At 43.7% G+C, this 13,110-nt stretch overlaps 1 protein-coding gene across 1 annotated transcript in view; it reads left to right on the top strand.

Annotated features, from left to right (window-relative positions):
* The window catches only part of LOC112228321 (gamma-aminobutyric acid receptor subunit beta-2), a 100,355-nt gene extending 87,747 nt beyond the window's left edge, over positions 1-12,608 (top strand). The window contains exon 10 of the mRNA XM_024393531.1: positions 8,254-12,608. Coding sequence (XP_024249299.1) covers positions 8,254-8,604 — 351 coding nt within the window. The 3' untranslated portion in view covers positions 8,605-12,608. The remainder of the gene's footprint in view (positions 1-8,253) is intronic.
* The last annotated feature ends 502 nt before the right edge of the window (positions 12,609-13,110 follow it).

Below are 13,110 nucleotides of genomic sequence, written 5' to 3'. Positions count from 1 at the left end.
TTGCACCTAAAAATACATTTTGCAGTTGAATTCCCATGTACCAAATAGAAGATACAAGTTAAATGGGTTTCTATCGGTTTTTCAACTGTACTGATGGTTTTCTCACTAACAAATTTGTGTTATATTATTATTTCTTTTGGCCCACTCCTCCATACAGACCTTCTCCAGATCCTTCAGTTTTCGGGGCTCTCGCTGGGCAATACGGACTTTCAGCTCCCTCCAAAGATTTTCTATTGGGTTCAGGTCTGGAGACTGGCTAGGCCACTCCAGGACCTTCAGATGCTTCTTACGGAGCCACTCCTTAGTTGCCCTGGCTGTGTGTTTCGGGTTGTTGTCATGCTGGAAGACCCAGCCATGACCCATCTTCAATGCTCTTACTGAGGGAAGGAGGTTGTTGGCCAAGATCTCACGATACATGGCCCCATCCATCCTCCCCTCAATACGGTGCAGTCGTCCTGTCTCCTTTGCAGAAAAGCATCCCCAAAGAATGATGCTTCCACCTCCATGCTTCACGGTTGGGATGGTGTTCTTGGGGTTGTACTCATCCTTCTTCTTCCTCCAAACATGGCGAGTGGAGTTTAGACCAAAAAGCTCTATTTTTGTCTCATCAGACCACATGACCTTCTCCCATTCCTCCTCTGGATCATCCAGATGGTCATTGGCAAACTTCAGACGGGCCTGGACCTAGTGTGTTACTAATGGTTTTCTTTGAGACTGTGGTCCCAGCTCTCTTCAGGTCATTGACCAGGTCCTGCCGTATAGTCCTGCGGTATAGTCCTGGGCTGATCCCTCACCTTCCTCATGATCATTGATGCTCACGAGTTGAGATCTTGCATGGAGCCCCAGACCGGGTGATTGACCGTCATCTTTAACTTCTTCCATTTTCTAATAATTGCGCCAACAGTTGTTGCCTTTTCACCAAGCTGCTTGCCTATTGTCCTGTAGCCCATCCCAGCCTTGTGCAGGTCTACAATTTTATCCCTGATGTCCTTACACAGCTTTCTGTTCTTGGCCAATGTGGAGAGGTTGGAGTCTGTTTGATTGAGTGTGTGGACAGGTGTCTTTTATACAGGTAACGAGTTCAAACAGGTGCAGTTAATACAGGTAGTGAGTGGAGAACAGGAGGGCTTCTTAAAGAAAAACTAACAGGTCTGTGAGAGCCGGGATTCTTACTGGTTGGTAGGTGATCAAATACTTATGTCATGCAATAAAATGCAAATGAATTACTTTAAAAATCACACAATGTGATTTTCTGGATTTTTGTTTTAGATTCAGCCTCTCACAGTTGAAGTGTACCTATGATAAAAATGACAGACCTCTACATGCTTTGTAAGTAGGAAAACGTGCAAAATCGGCAGTGTTTCAAACACTTGTTGTAACGGTCTGAGTGTAGTGGGTGAGGAGTCAGGCGCAGGAAGCAGAGAGTTCAGGGGAGTGCTATTTTAATGCACTGATACAAACGCTGAACATAAGCCAACCCTCACAAAATCACAGGGCGTACTGAACAAACAAATGCCCCAAACAGGGGGACTTAAACCGTCCAGGGAAAACCCACAAAATGGGAAAACACAAAACCCAATAGACGTGCACATAAGTACACCAAACAGACGATCACAATAATTAATCCCGCACAAGGAACCCTGCGGGCCGGCTGACTAATAAAGCCTACTACCTAACTCAAAACAGGTGCACACAATCAACACATAAGGAGGGGGAGGAAATAATCAGTAGCAGCTAGTAGGCCGGCGATGACGACCGCTGAGCGCCACCCGAACGGGAAGGGGAGTGTCCTTCGGTCGGAGTCGTGACACTTGTTCTCCCCACTGTATATACTGTATATATAGCGACTCTGGTATTTGCACGTGTGCTCTTGCCAACAGCTCGCAGATAGAGATAGACTGCAACCGCACCGGGCCCCCCTTTAGCAGTGAGGTAATTGGAGCCGCTACCTGGCCAAAACCCCGGATAAACCTCCGGTAGTAGTTGGAAAAACCCCAAAACCGCTGCACCTCTTTTACCGTGGTTGGAGTCGGCCAATTACGCACGGCCTTACTGCGGTCACCCTCCATCTCCACCCCCGAGGTGGAAATGCGATAACCCAGAAAGGAGATGGCTCGTTTGGAGAACACACACTTCTCAGCCTTGACGTATAGGTCATGCTCCAGCAATCTACCAAGCACCTTGCGTACCAGAGACACATGCGCGGCGTGAGTGGCTGAGTAGATCAGAATGTCATCGATATAAACAACCACTCCCTGCCCGTGCAGGTCCCTGAGAATATCGTCTACAAAGGATTGAAAAATGGCTGGAGCATTTTTTAACCCATACGGCATGACGCAGTACTCATAGTGGCCCGATGTGGTACTAAATGCGGTTTTCCACTCGTCTCCCTTCCGAATACGCACCAGGCTATACGCGCTCCTGAGATCCAATTTTGTGAAGAACTGCGCTCCCTGAAAGGATTCCACTGCCGTAGCAATGAGAGGTAGTGGGTAGCTGAACCCCACTGTGATGGCATTTAGACCTCTATAATCAATACAAGGACGCAAACCTCCCTCCTTTTTCTTCACAAAAAAGAAACTCGAGGAGACGGGTGAAATGGAGGACCGAATGTACCCCTGTCCCAGAGACTCCGTGATATATGTCTCCATAGCCAACGTCTCCTCTTGGGACAATAGGTACATGTGACTCTTGGGAAGCGCAGCGTTTACCTGGAGATCTATCGCACAATCCCTTCCCGGTCGATGTGGTGGTAATTTAGTCGCCTTCTTTTTACTAAAAGCGATTGCCAAATCGGCATACTCGGGGGGAATGCACACTGTGGGACCCTGGTCTGGACTTTCCACCGAGGTGGCACCAACGGAAACTCCCAGACACCTTCCAGAACACTCCTCTGACCACCCCTGGAGAACCCCTGTCTCCACAAAATTTTAGGATTGTGCCGGGCCAGCCAGGGAATCCCCAACACCACTGGAAACCGCAGGCGAATCAATAATATAGAGACTGATACGCTCCCTATGATTCCCCTGCGTTACCATGTCCAGTGGGATTGTGGTCTCCCTGACCACCCCTGACCCTAATGGCTGGCTATCTAGGGAGTGCACGGGAATGGGAGAATCTATCGGCACAAGCGGAACACCTAATTTAATAGCAAGTCCGCGATCCATAAAGTTCCCAGCTGCGCCTGAATCGACTAGCACCCTATGCTGGGAAGAGGGGAAAAATTTAAGAAAAAAAATCAAGACAAACATGTGACCAACAGGGGGTTCTGGGTGAGTTTGGTGCTGACTCACCTGGGGTGATCGAGAAATGTTCCGCCTGCCATCTCGACTCCCAGACGGACCCCCCCAGCACCGATCGGCCGTGTGTCCTCTCCGACCACAGTTGGTGCAGAGGGAGCCTCCTCCTCCGGTACCCCTCGGCAAAGCCCCTCCCAACTCCATCGGAACAGGAGTGGAGGTGCTGGGTGGTGGAACACACAGGACCCTCTCCGAACGCCCGCGGGCCGCCAGCAGATTGTCCAGTCGGATGGACCTGTCAATTAGCTCATCCAAGGAAAGAGCGGTGTCCCGACACGCTAGCTCCCTGCGGACGTCCTCCCGGAGACTACACCTGTAGTGGTCGATAAGGGCCCTGTCGTTCCACCCGGATCCTGCTGCCAAGGTACGGAACTCCAACGCGTAATCCTGGGCGCTCCTTTTCTCCTGCCGGAGATGGAATAGTCGTTCTCCCGCCGCTCGGCCATCTGGAGGATGGTCAAACACGGCGCGGAAACGGCGAGAAAACTCGGGGTAGTGCTCCTTCGCTGAGTCTGGGCCATTCCAAACTGCATTTGCCCACTCCAGAGCACGACCCGTGAAGCAGGAAATGAGGACATTCACCCTCTCCGCTCCCGAGGGAGTAGGTCTGACGGTGGCCAGGTACAGTTCTAGCTGGAGTAAGAACCCCTGGCACCCTGCTGCCGTTCCATCATAGACCCTCGGGAGCATAAGACGGAGGGTGCTGAAGTCGTGGGAAGGTGAGGAATGAGCAGGAAGGGCCGAAGGTGGAGAGAGGAGACCGCTTCTCTCCCATCGGTCCATTCTCTCCATCACCAGATCCATCGGCGTTCCGATCCGATGGAGAACGGTGGTGTGATGTAGAACCCTCTCTTCCATCGATGGGAGGGGAGTGGCTGTTGCTCCTGCTGACTCCATTCCAGGGTGCGGGATTCTGTAACGGTCTGAGTGTAGTGGGTGAGGAGTCAGGCGCAGGAAGCAGAGAGTTCAGGGGAGTGCTATTTTAATGCACTGATACAAACGCTGAACATAAGCCAACCCTCACAAAAACACAGGGCGTACTGAACAAACAAATGCCCCAAACAGGGGGACTTAAACCGTCCAGGGAAAACCCACAAAATGGGAAAACACAAAACCCAATAGACGTGCACATAAGTACACCAAACAGACGATCACAATAATTAATCCCGCACAAGGAACCCTGCGGGCCGGCTGACTAATAAAGCCTACTACCTAACTCAAAACAGGTGCACACAATCAACACATAAGGAGGGGGAGGAAATAATCAGTAGCAGCTAGTAGGCCGGCGATGACGACCGCCGAGCGCCACCCGAACGGGAAGGGGAGTGTCCTTCCTTTTCTGCCGTCCACTAGCCTGTTGAAAGGATTCCTGGATGGCCCTCCAGGTTTCTTTGGAGTGCTGCACCCATTCCTCCACCGCAGGAGCCTCGTTCTGGCTCGGATGCCACGGTGCCAGGACCGGCTGGTACCCCAACACACACTGAAAGGGGGACACATTAGTAGAGGAGTGGCGTAATGAGTTCTGGGCCATTTCAGCCCAGGGGATGTATCTCGCCCACTCCCCTGGCCGGTCCTGGCAGTACGACCGCAGAAACCTACCCACCTCCTGGTTTACTCTCTCCACCTGCCCATTACTTTCAGGGTGATAACCGGAGGTCAGGCTGACCGAGACCCCCAGACGCTCCATGAACGCCCTCCATACTCGGGACGTGAACTGGGGACCCCAATCAGAAACGATGTCCTCCGGCAACCCGTAGTGCCGGAAGACGTGGGTGAATAATGCCTCCGCAGTCTGTAGGGCCGTTGGGATACCGGGCAACGGGAGGAGACGGCAGGACTTAGAGAACCGATCCACAATCACCAGAACCGTGGTGTTGCCCTGAGACAGGGGAAGGTCGGTCAGGAAATCTACGGATAGATGTGACCATGGCCGTTGTGGAACAGGGAGGGGTTGTAACTTCCCTCTAGGAAGGTGCCTAGGAGCCTTACTCTGGGCGCATACCGAACAGGAGGAGACATAAACCTTAACGTCCCTAGCCAAGGTAGGCCACCAATACCTTCCCCGAAGGCTCCCTTCTGTCCTCCTCACCCCAGGGTGACCCGAGGAGGGTAGGACGTGAGCCCACCGAATCAGTTGGTCCCGAACACCAAGCGGCACGTACCTCCGCCCCGACGGACACTGAGGAGGCGCGGGTTCAGCCCGTAACGCCCGCTCGATGTCCGAGTCCACCTCCCATACCACCGGTGCCATCAGCTTTGAGGCCGGAAGGATGGGAGTAGGTTCGGTGGACCTATCCTCCGTGTCGTAGAAGCGGGACAGTGCGTCCACCTTCACGTTCTGGGAGCCCGGTCTATGTGATAAAGTGAACCGGAATCGAGTAAAAAACATGGCCCACCTTGCCTGCCGCGGGTTCAGTCTCCTAGCTGCCCGAATATACTCCAGATTCTGGTGGTCGGTCCAGATGAGAAAGGGGTGCTTAGCCCCCTCAAGCCAGTGTCTCCACACCTTCAGAGCCCTGACCACCGCTAACAACTCCCGGTCCCCCACATCATAGTTACGCTCCGCTGGGCTGAGCTTACTTGAGAAGAAAGCACAGGGGCGGAGTTTTGGTGGCGTACCCGAGCGCTGTGATAGCACGGCACCCACCCCAGCCTCGGACGCGTCCACCTCCACTATGAATGCTAGAGAGCAGGGCCTGTGAAGTTCATCACCTTGCACTTTTACCTAGCCTGTGAAGTTCATCACCTTGCACTTTTACCTAGCCTGTGATGTTCATCACCTTGCACTTTTACCTAGCCTGTGAAGTTCATCACCTTGCACTTTTACCTAGCCTGTGAAGTTCATCACCTTGCACTTTTACCTAGCCTGTGAAGTTCATCACCTTGCACTTTTACCTAGCCTGTGAAGTTCATCACCTTGCACTTTTACCTAGCCTGTGAAGTTCATCACCTTGCACTTTTACCTAGCCTGTGAAATTCATCACCTTGCACTTTTACCTAGCCTGTGAAGTTCATCACCTTGCACTTTTACCTAGCCTGTGAAGTTCATCACCTTGCACTTTTACCTAGCCTGTGAAGTTCATCACCTTGCACTTTTACCTAGCCTGTGAAGTTCATCACCTTGCACTTTTACCTAGCCTGTGAGTTCATCACCTTGCACTTTTACCTAGCCTGTGAAGTTCATCACCTTGCACTTTTACCTAGCCTGTGAAGTTCATCACCTTGCACTTTTACCTAGCCTGTGAAGTTCATCACCTTGCACTTTTACCTAGCCTGTGAAGTTCATCACCTTGCACTTTTACCTAGCCTGTGAAGTTCATCACCTTGCACTTTTACCTAGCCTGTGAAGTTCATCACCTTGCACTTTTACCTAGCCTGTGATGTTCATCACCTTGCACTTTTACCTAGCCTGTGAAGTTCATCACCTTTCACTTTTACCTAGCCTGTGAAGTTCATCACCTTGCACTTTTACCTAGCCTAGCATAAAAACATTGGATGGAAACCTGGTTAGTGTGTTATTAATTGCTGGAATATTATGATATGGATGATTAGGTTGTAATACAGATGTAGAATCTTAGTTTGATCACCCTGTTGCAGGAGAATTTTCCAGGAAATGTAAAACTTGTAGTGTGTTTGAGGTTTAAAAAGGCTCCTGAAATTGTTATTTTTACTTAGAAATTTCACACGTTATTTGAAAAATGTATCAACCCCTACAAACATGAACGTAAATTATAATTCACATTTCCTGTTGCTGCAGGATTATTTTTTACTGTAGCAAACTGGCACAAATTAAGATCCTACATCTGTAAGGTCACCATATTGTTGGTTCTGTGTTCACACTGAGAATGATTATAAAGTCACCTTACCCTCTCTATCCTCCCCTCTCTACCATACATTATCGTTTAGACCAACACTGGTGTTGTTATCATCTGTTATCGCCATCTTTGTTTACACTTTGTGTTATATCCATTTTTTTAGTCATCCAATTCTAGATTTAACAATTGTGCCTGCTATTTTGTTCATTCAACTCAACATTGTCAGTGAGTATAACTCACTGCAAATCAGTAAGTATAGTATGCCTTTCACATTCTAGGGACCCACAGCTCCCTTTTACCCACATAAACATGGGTTTATCTGTTTTTTCAAGTTTTGTTTGCATGCCATCCCACATTATGAAAATATTTCTGTTAAAAGACCATTAGTACTTGAATTATAAACTGTGTTAACACTACAATATAAATATGATATGTTGTTTTCACCGTCAGTTTCCTTCCATATGATGGTTATTTTATCAATATTTTTGCAAAGTCACTGAATTCCTTTCTAGGGTATAAACTTAAGACGTATTCCATTGATATTCATTTGTCATTTTAAGATGTATGGGGTAATGGTTAGGACAGGGTGAGTAAAGCAAAATGAGTTGTTTTCTAGAACAAATACAGTAAGTCATCCCAGATTTAACATGAATTGAGTTCAGGGGCTCTTACAAAAAGACATCTTTGGCGGATACTAAGTATTTTTTTAACCGCCCGCTTTGGGCTAGATGTGTCAATGAGTAGTTCATACCTGTATAATCTATGAGCAGAATTACTGTCTTACCTCAATTAGCCACGAAATCCCTAGTTTGAAAACGACTGTTTTTTTGCACCATTTTCCCTACAGTTTCCCCCATGTGGTCCAGCCCCCTAGCAATTCGAGTTCAACCAATGAGCTTCATCTCCTTGCCATATGAGTGAAAGCTAGTAAAAGGCACATGATAGAGAGAGAGAGAGAGAGAGAGAGCGCTATGACATTGTGCACCTTTCAGAACTACTGGCTAAAAAAGTATACAAAAGTACAGAATAATCTCTTTAAGAGTGATGTCTTGGTATGGATAGTGGAGACATTAAGCGTTAAGTTGTCCATCCATTACATGTAGCATAACTAATAATGCATTTAACTTCTCACCTTGTAGATGGACCCGCATGAAAATATTCTTCTGGGCACTATAGAAATTAAGAATGAGATGGGAGCATCGGAGCTGACCCTTGGTCTCAGTGACCCCAGGAGCACCATGTTGACTTATGACAGCTCCACCCTGCAGTACCGCAAAGCAGGGCTGCAGGCCAGGCACAACTTTGGACGCAACACCCTGGAGCGCCACATGCCTCAGAAGAAGAACCGGCTACGGAGGCATGCTTCACAGCTGAAGATCAACATTCCCGATTTGACTGATGTAAACTCTATCGACAAGTGGTCGAGAATGATCTTCCCCACTGTCTTTTCTTTGTTCAACATAATCTATTGGCTCTACTACGTCAACTAAATGGACTTCAGCAAGGCAGAACAAAACAAACAACAAAGCTAGTTTTTCTCTGAATAGTTATCATTTTGCTGTTTGTTCTTGCAACACAAGACTGAATTACTAAAACAAAATCAGGACTGACTCCATTTTACCTTGGAACACCTTAATTGCTGGCTAACACATGAAAACCTTAGAGGAGAGCGAGAGAAATTCAGAACATATACTGTATGGTGCCTGTACCAGAGTTTTTGTTTATAATTTTACAAGTACAATATTTAGTGAATTTAGTATTTTATCATTTTTAAACGTTTGTTTGCATATATTTGTATGTTTTTACATTTTAAAATCTTTATATATATATATCTATCTAATTTGTTGCCAAAACATAGTTAGAAATATTAATGATATATTGATTTTTAAATATCTCAGACCACAAAGACACTCCTTAAAACAGTTACAAGCATGTTCAGGTCAATCTTTTCTAAGACTCATTACTTCAAAGATGTAATGTTATTTATCCTAGAATTTATTTTGTCTTTATATTGTGAAGTTTCACGTTTTCATAGTATTAAGTCATAGTTAAAGGGTTTTACGATTAACCAACCTTTTCTACCTTGATATAGTTGATAAATCATATTATTTATTTTGAAGCATTATTTCAATTCTATGAAAGTGTTTGATAGTGTAGTAGATACTATTTTAGACGACAGAAACAAACATCATTCCTAACCTTGACAGAAGAAACTAGAAAGTAAAGTTTATCGGCCGTTGACATTGAATGCTGTAGCATAGCTAACAGATAAATGCATCACAAAGCCTTTGATTCATGATTTGATATTGTTTTCTTAAAGTATTCATTCAGAAAAGGTACAGAATATTAACTTGAAATGTAGAAGTTGAATATATTGCAAAAAAATGAGAAGAAACCGAGAAAGAAATGGAGAAAGAGAATGTTGCATTAGTCTTCAAAGCAGTTTAAGAGTCAGTGATACAGTGATAGATCATGTAGAAGATCAATTGAAGAAAAATTCACAAACGTGTCTCTGAAAAATGGTTTGTTCACATATCTGGAAGATTACAGGATAATATGATGTATTTGCTCATAATTGTTCTTCACGTGGATATACAGAAACAAACATTGGCTCTAGTTTGTTAAGAAACATCAGATGGCATCTTGTAATTCCTATTCCTAATGAATTGAGCCAGCAGTTAAGGATTCTATGATAGGCATTTCATGATGCATCAAAAGACAATCTTTCCTATCACCATGATGTGTAAATATCTCTTGTATATGATTATTTAAAAAGTAATGATATCTATCACAGTTCCAGCGAGGATCCATCCAGAATTTGTCCATGATATAATTATCTTCAGGAAGTTGGAAGGTTTTGAAAACAAAGGTTTTGAGCAGCTCCACCTTCTTAAATTATACACTGTCATTACTGCCATTTCTTTATCAAATATCCAGGTGTTGACAGTAACTATACAAAACAAAGAGTATGATAGAGAGAAAAGGCTGCTCTGCAAGCTGGCAAGAGAAACCACAATGCACGAAAGCACAATGCAGCTCCAAATCTCAATTGAAAATGGACTGTCGTCTTAAGATAATATGTTTATTTCTGATAATCAGTTCATTAAGTTTCTCTACTTTCCTTGCAAATGATTACTATAAGTATACTGTAATAATACTTCTTTCCTGCCAAATGATTACTATAAGTATACTGTAATAATACTCCTTTCCTGCCAAATCATTACTATACTTATAATACTCACGTCCTGCCAAATGATTACTATAAGTATACTGTAATAATACTAATTTCCTGTTCATGCATTCCATTACTCTACTTCCCTGCCAAATGATTACTATAACTATACTGTAATAATACTAATTTCCTGCCAAATGATTACTATAAGTTTACTGTAATATAACTAATTTCCTGTCAATGCATTCCATTACTCTACTTTCCTGCCAAATGAGTACTATAAGTATACTGTAATAATACTCCTTTCCTGCAAAATGATTACTATACGTATACTGTAATAATACTCCTTTCCTGCCAAATGATTACTATACTTATACTGTAATAATACTCCTTTCCTGCCAAATGATTACTATACGTATACTGTAATAATACTCCTTTCCTGTCTGGTTGTTTCCCTTATTAGTAATACTCCATGAATGATCACCTTATGGCAACACTGCCAATAGTAAAGTCAGCATTCAATGGAAATTAAGAAACGTCATAAACATTTTGGAAACCAAAACACACAGTAGTACATCGTACAGCTGTTGCGTGTACCATGTTTGACCACTGACTTTGTAAAACAACATTTTGCATACAAACAGATCCAAAAGCCATAGTGTCTGTATAGTAGGTGGTGCAACACTTCTTGGTGCTCTTGAGACTGCTCCCTCAAAACAGAGATATAGTTTGAAGAGAGAGACTAGAACATTACAATTTATCTCCTATGTTTCTTGAAAATGTATGGAAACACACACAGCGATAACTGCACAAATATTATAAATTATTTATTAGTGATTTCTGATCATTTTAGTGTTTGGTGACTCCCTTAGATGATCGGTAACAATTAAATATAGAAAACAACCCCATGAACATATGAATTATCATTACATGCAGATGTTGTGACATCACCTCAAGTGCAATTGCATGTTTTCAACATACGTGGTATTCACCCCAAAACAATTCGTATTGCATGTTTTCAACATACGTGGTATTCACCCCAAAACAATTCGTATTGCATGTTTTCAACATACGTGGTATTCACCCCAAAACAATTCGCATTGCATTTTTTCTTCTCGCTTCTTTACATCCGCATGTTCTTTTCTCAATAATATCAATGGACAAAAGTCCACTTCCTTCTCTTTTTTGGGGCTTTTGATTAAGTCTTCTGACGCTTACTTTTACACAATCCAAACAAAGGTAGCCATCGCACTCTTGTTGTGACGTGATGAACATCATTTAAATGTACAGTATAAGGATGAACAAGTAATGGTTGAAAGTAAAGGGTTCGTTTAGGATTTTTTGTGTGTGTGTGTTTCCAGCCATGAGACTACGGCTGGAATTCAGTCAAACCCGCACAGCAGAAAAACATGATACATTTTTTTAACATACATTTTCTGGCAGAAAAAGTAAGGATAGGGTGCATTTTTACAAGACATGACCTAAGTGATTTTACCACCCATGTGGTTTTCTGCGGTAAAGGTTTGATTGAATACACCCTTATTTTAACCATGCATACTAAATATGGCTATTTAACCTAATCTATATCTATATAATGATTTGGGTATATGGGCTATTTTTTACTTTTCACTCATGTTTAATGTATCATTACAATATTGTGTTTGTGTAATTTATTTGCATATACTCATATGGCCCTATATTACATTTAGTTTAATGTTCACTCACTCTATTTTAAGATGTTACCAGATCATCTACATGTACATTTGAAGAAGCTTGAATATGATTAATACATACATTGATCTACAGAAATGTCTTGATATTGGTGTTGTACGATTTTTCACAGGGTTTGGGGTAGGGCTGTGTTCAAAAACCTGTTTCTAGGTGTACATATAATATATTGTTAGTAAACATCAATTGGAGCCTGATATTCCTGTAAATAGAAGACTAAAATCAATTTTCAACTTACTTATTTGTACTTTACTGTAAGACGAATGCAAAGCAATTTCATGGTTTCAGCTGATATGACAACGATAATGTAAATATTTTGAAGAGTACCACTCGATCACTTAGTAAAACAAACATTTGTTGTTTTAATGACTCAACTCAGAATGTCTTCAGTTTTTGCCAAATTGTCAAGTATTATCAAAGGCAAGAATGTAGTTGATGTAATTTTGCAGCACATGCCTGAGGTAGCTGAGACATGTAAGCAGGAGTATAAGCATTTCTAGTTCCACTGATTGGAAAGATACACATACATGTGCACGCACACACACACACACACATAAACCTGCATGACACACACACACACATAAACCTGCATTCACACACACACACACACACACATAAACCTGCATGTACACACACACATAAACCTGCATGCATACACACACCCGCACACACATACGCACACACACATAAATATGCATGCACACACACACACACACACACACAAACCTGCATGCACACACACACACATAAACCTGCATGCACACACACACACATACACACACACAGGTCAAATATAAAGGAGCTTAATGGGACTCTAATAGCTAGCGTTAAGTCACCCATCTCAGGTTCGCACAACTAACCAGTTCGCTACTGAAATGTTACAGAGACGTATTCATCTGCCCAGTGATGCTACAATACAACTGTTTGTTGATTTCTATATTTGCAGTGTATTATATGTATGTGTGTGTTTGCGTGTGAGAGCGTGTACGTATGTCAGCCAGTGGGATGTTTTAAAAGCACATCTGTAACTGGCTAAATATTGGCTTCATAAAATGGCTTCACTTTGAAAAATGTGTTTGTACCTCACAGCAGTTTT

The sequence above is a fragment of the Oncorhynchus tshawytscha genome, linkage group LG30 (genome assembly GCF_018296145.1).
Source record: "Oncorhynchus tshawytscha isolate Ot180627B linkage group LG30, Otsh_v2.0, whole genome shotgun sequence".
In the NCBI taxonomy this organism is placed as follows: Eukaryota; Metazoa; Chordata; class Actinopteri; order Salmoniformes; family Salmonidae; genus Oncorhynchus; species Oncorhynchus tshawytscha.
Note: the sequence above shows the minus strand (reverse complement) of the source record. Positions and strands in the feature narration are given on the sequence as shown.